At 32.1% G+C, this 5297-nt stretch overlaps 1 protein-coding gene across 1 annotated transcript in view; it reads left to right on the forward strand.

The window, feature by feature from the left end:
• Positions 1-1088: 1088 nt before the first annotated feature.
• The window catches only part of LOC111614020, a gene marked incomplete at its 3' end in the record, with an annotated part of 37744 nt that continues 33535 nt past the window's right edge, over positions 1089-5297 (forward strand). The window contains exons 1-3 of the mRNA XM_023355398.1: positions 1089-2177; positions 2289-2302; positions 2864-3151. Coding sequence (XP_023211166.1) covers positions 1734-2177; positions 2289-2302; positions 2864-3151 — 746 coding nt within the window. The remainder of the gene's footprint in view (positions 2178-2288; positions 2303-2863; positions 3152-5297) is intronic.

Genomic DNA, 5297 nt, shown 5'->3' on the forward strand with positions numbered 1-5297 from the left:
GGGGTCGCGTATTCGAGAAGGTTGAAAAACACTGCTTTAGAATATTCAAATTAGTTTATATTTACCAAGTAATTTTAGGGGGAGAGAAGTGTGGATTAAATTAATACGAAAATAAATTTTAATTATGGAGTAACAAATGGGAAATTCTAGCTTAAAATATTTGTCATTCTATTTCTGGAGGGAATTTTAATACCAGAAACTTTGTAATTATCAAAACAGAAATGAAATAATTAAAATAAATTTATTCAAATTGCAAATGTTTGCATTGTTAAAAGACCGAAACGGATAAATAAACAATTTCCCACTCCAACTATGGCTGACAGATTTATCTTAATCCAAGTTTGTTTATACTTTCCCGATATCACCTGACATCCATCTCAGTCTTTCCCACGAGCATCTTTGCATGAGATAATATCTGGTCCGACGGGATAATCAAATTACTGTTGACACATCAGCACTAAGAGTTTGTCGACCCAATCACTAGACCTCCTCCACTTAACCGACACAATCGACTCTCGTAATGTGATTCTCGCACCTCGTACCATTCTATCTTTCAACCAAGGTTAAATGTAACCTGTTTACTAAGGGTGGGGGAAGTGTTTTTTTTTATTATATTATTATTCACCTGCATCAGTGTATCGCCGATCTACTGTCTGTCTTGCTTTACTTCAAACAAGGACATCTACCTTCCCTTATCCCCTCGTGACCCATACTTCCGATTTAGAACTTAACCTGAGAGAGAGAGAGGTCGATGCCGGGATATAATGAAAATTCTTGTTATAGAGGATATTATGTTTAAAATTACTCGTGTTACAGCTGATAATTTTATTGTTTTTTGTTTATCCTGATTTTAATGTTTAGTCTATTTTTTTACCAAGTTCATATATTAGATTACTTTTAATTATTGGATTTAGCTATGTTATTTTTTCTTAATTTTATAAAAAAAAATTTTTTAATTATGATAATTATTAATTTCTATATTATATACTTAAGTGAAAGAATAGTTTTATATGAATATTTTGGTGTTTTCCGNATAGTTAACATTACATAGGATGAAGAGAGAAAACGTTTAATTTAATTTCCTTTACTTTCGATATTGGAATGCCTATGTGTTCAACGGATATAGAAAAAATAATAAAAATAATAATAATATTTATGTTTAATCTAACCCCAATCCGTTAAGCAACTTATTTTACGAGATAAACTGCCACACCTTTCCGCTCAGGTAAAAAAAAACCGCCTCTCTTTTTCTCTCGCCAAGTATTTGTGTGTGTGTGTGTGTGCGCGCGCGCGTGTGTGTGTCTGTCCCTGCCGCTCTCTAGAATAGTTTTATTTCCTGGTGATCTGACGTCACAGTCCTCTCTCTCTTCTCCAGTGCCACGCTGACGTCACAAGCAACCAGCGACGCAGTGGACCGAACGTCGAAACATGCCACCACCAACGGACAGGTAGACTCAGACGTCGACGTCTACCTCGGATCCGAAGGCTGCAAATCAGAAAACGGAGATTCACCAACAGTTAATGGTATCAAAGGAGAGCCAGTCTCTCCTAAACCAAGCAAATTAAGTAGTTTGTTGAATGGTGAAGAATCGTCGTCTCCGATTCGTGTTAAACAAGAACAACTTTCACCAGAAGTATCCTCTCCTACACCTGTCGATCTAGTGAGTGTTCCTCTTCCACCGGTCACAACCGTGGTCACCCGACAGGTTATTGACTCGAATAAGAATCGTGAAATGCAAGCCGTGGGTGCCACTGTGGTCTCTTTGGGTGATACCAGTCCAAATCACACTTACGGTACACAAGTTTATGCCAATATATCTCAGTCTCCTTATCCAGATGGACTGACTGTACCTCAATATGGGGTGCTCACGAATGTGGTTCCTGTTTCCAGTCCGTCGCCACCTCAGTACAGTAGTCAGAGTTCAAGAACTGTTTACACTTTGACACCGAGTGATTGTTATCGAGATTATTACTCCTCTTCCGATCAGTATCAGACTGTTCGACAGCATCTCGCGTCTTATTCCGATCCTGCAGATAATACATTCGTCGATCGATTCATTCGCCATAATTCTAACTACAAAACTTCCCTTCATGCCTTAGCTGTCGATCTACATTCACCTGATAGTGGTATAGGTGATACGACCATCACTCCAAGAGATAGTAGCGGGCTTCCACAGGTAAGAATAGACTCTCCATTTTAATATATTTAATGCAATATTTAGGTTAAATTTTAACTTTAATGATAGAATTTTTAACCTAAAAATTAACCATTTCTTTAATTTATCTAGAATTTTGCACAATAGTATTTGTTACTTTTATGCAATCTGGTATATGCAGTAATATAGACTATACATTATCGTATTTTAATCAGAAATTTTATTATTTATTATTTTAAAAATTGATAGACTATATTTAATAATTACACTTTACATATACTTTATTGATAGACTATATTTAATAATTACACTTTACATATACTTTATTGATAGACTATATTTAATAATTACACTTTATATCTAGTAGAAAAACTGCTTAAAACTTAGAAACATTTATTTATTTATTTTATGAAGCATAAAATTTATTTATCTTAATGATTCTAAATCAGTTAATTAGGCTATATTTAATTAAGAAAAATGTGAATTAGTATTCTAAATAACCATCAATTAAAATAATTGAGAGTTATTTATAATACTTATTGGAAGGTTTTAGAATTAGGCTAAGTAGCCTATATTTTTATTAAAAGCTTTTCAGTGCTGATAAAAAAAAAACCCCAGCACAGAAAGGTTAAAGGTTAACTATATATGTAAATTCGGAAACTATTTCTAATGCTAATGATATTAAATGTATTTTTTGTGAATTGCAGTAAATCAAAAGAACCGATATCTACAGAAGATATCCCTGTAGCGATCGTTCCAGCGAGCTCTAATTCTTCAGATCGCATGACGGAAATGCCCGAAGGGGATGAAGGTTGGCGGGCATATTATGAACATCCTCTAACTGCGGCAACAACAGCAATGCTTAATATCAACGGTGCCAACGAAGAACAAAATAGCGGTATGAGTTTATTATACGAATATTACAAACTTCCCGGTTTAGAAAAAGTCGACAAATCAGATCAAGAAAAATACAGTCCCTTACCGGATATTTGGAGGTTAGTACCGAATTTATAATTCCAGGAAATGTAAAATATTATTTAATTTTGAGTTACGTTCTACGCGTTTATATATTCCTTATTTACGCTTAAAGGTATATCACAAATGTCACAATCACTGATAAAAGGCTAAATTACTCGAGGGTATATTTTCTTAACCTTCCTGGTCTGAGAATGTGATTTGAATCAATGGTTAGTTGTACCGTTATGAGTTGAAAACAAACGCTTTGAGTATGACTTGTTTTTTAACTTATTTTTTCATTTAATTAACATACGAAAGTATGTAAAGTAGTTGCGCTTCCCATAAATCTCCAAATAACCAATCAACGTTCGTTTCTAACTTTGTTGAACATTATTGGTAGGTTGATTAACATATATCATCTTATTGGATCTCATTAAGTTAAAGGCGGAGTTATATAGTTATATTCTCCTATTGATGGTTAATATTCGTCAAATCGTTTCTTGTGATGGTTCTTTCAATTTTTATAGCTTTTTAGTAAGAGCGAAATCATTTAATAGGATTTAGTAAATAGAAAACGATAAGTGTTTTATCTCTTTGGCGTACTCAAAGGCTATTGATCTTAGCCTCTAGTCATTTCTTACTTTCGGAAAATAAAGAAGAAAAAAAAAAGTAAAATAGAACGTGATAAAGATTATTGATAAAGTAATCAAATTTTGTAATTTTTTCTTAAATTTTGCAGGTGGGTTTAAAATACAAACTCATAAATTTTTATTAAATCCATTATTTGGTAGAGGAAAAATTTTCCTTTTTCGAAAAGTTAACTCTTAATTTAGAAAATATAATTAATCTTTATACAATCTAATAATAATTAAATTTTCAATTTAATTATTAATAGAATTTACAAAATTTATAATGAACAATTTAAGTTNAAACCAGAAAAAATTAATTTTAACATAAAATTTCGTATGCAAAACGCAATATAAATGACACAATAAGCCATTATAGTTAACATTACATAGGATGAAGAGAGAAAACTCTGATTATTATCTGATAATGATATCTCATCATTATTTAAAGCTACTGTTTACAGATCACATTAACCCCACGTAAGCCCTATCAGTAGATGCTTTCTTTTCTTTTCTTTTCTTTTTTTTTTCTTTTGATCGAAGATAACACACATTTAGTCTTTGAATACCTGAACGGATATGTGCATAATCCGATATAAATCTACATATATTTGTAGTCTTTATGTAAATTCAAACTAATCATATACAACGAGTGCGGTATCTTCCTTAAATATAATAAATTAACAAGTCGATTGTCGAGATAGGTAGAATATGCGACGACTTTAACTTAACCTCTGTCTAAACATGTCATCCATCAGCAAAGAAATGACTCGTTGTCAGCCATCATACAGTCTGACCACACACACGGGAACATTATACACATATACAGTGTCTACTCTCTACTATGATACTGTTTGAGCAATAACACGTCTTGAAATTATCAATGTATAATCATTTTATACGCGCCTTTTTCTAGTTACATTTTCTACATTATCTTCTAATGATTTCGAGAAATTGTTAAAGAATTAACTAAGAAAACAAATTTTTCCCTTTCTTTCCACAAAATTATAATACAAAAGTTGATTTTTTGATGTTTTCAATTAAATTTTTGATCGAAGAATCGAGTAGAAATGCGCGAAAACTTCTCCAAAATTAATTTTCGTAGTTCTAACTTAAATTAGAGCTAATATTTAAAAAATTTAAATCTTATTTCGAGTAAAAAAAAAAGACAAATAGGCCTATTAAAGAAAAATGCTCAAAAATTCAGATATTAAATCGCTTTAAAAGCTTTAAATTTGAGCAAAATTTTAAATAATTATAGCAAAAAATTAGATCAAATACAGTCGATCCCCTATAACACTTGATTAATCCGTTTTATATGAATTCCATGTTGTACGAGTCACTTAGATTTTACAAATACGTGTGCCGGGCTGTGAACGGCTCACGTATTTGTAATATGTGTGGTAAATGTATGCAGAATTAAGAAAATTTACTTGAAACTGAAAATCTTATAATACGGTAGATCCCCTATAACACTTGATAATTCCGTGTTATATGAATTCCGCGTTGTACGAGTCACTTAGATTTTACAAATACGTGTGCCGGGCTGTGAACGGCT

Source organism: Centruroides sculpturatus, unplaced genomic scaffold (genome assembly GCF_000671375.1).
Source record: "Centruroides sculpturatus isolate CEXI.00-Female unplaced genomic scaffold, Cexi_2.0 scaffold1972, whole genome shotgun sequence".
Taxonomy (NCBI): Eukaryota; Metazoa; Arthropoda; class Arachnida; order Scorpiones; family Buthidae; genus Centruroides; species Centruroides sculpturatus.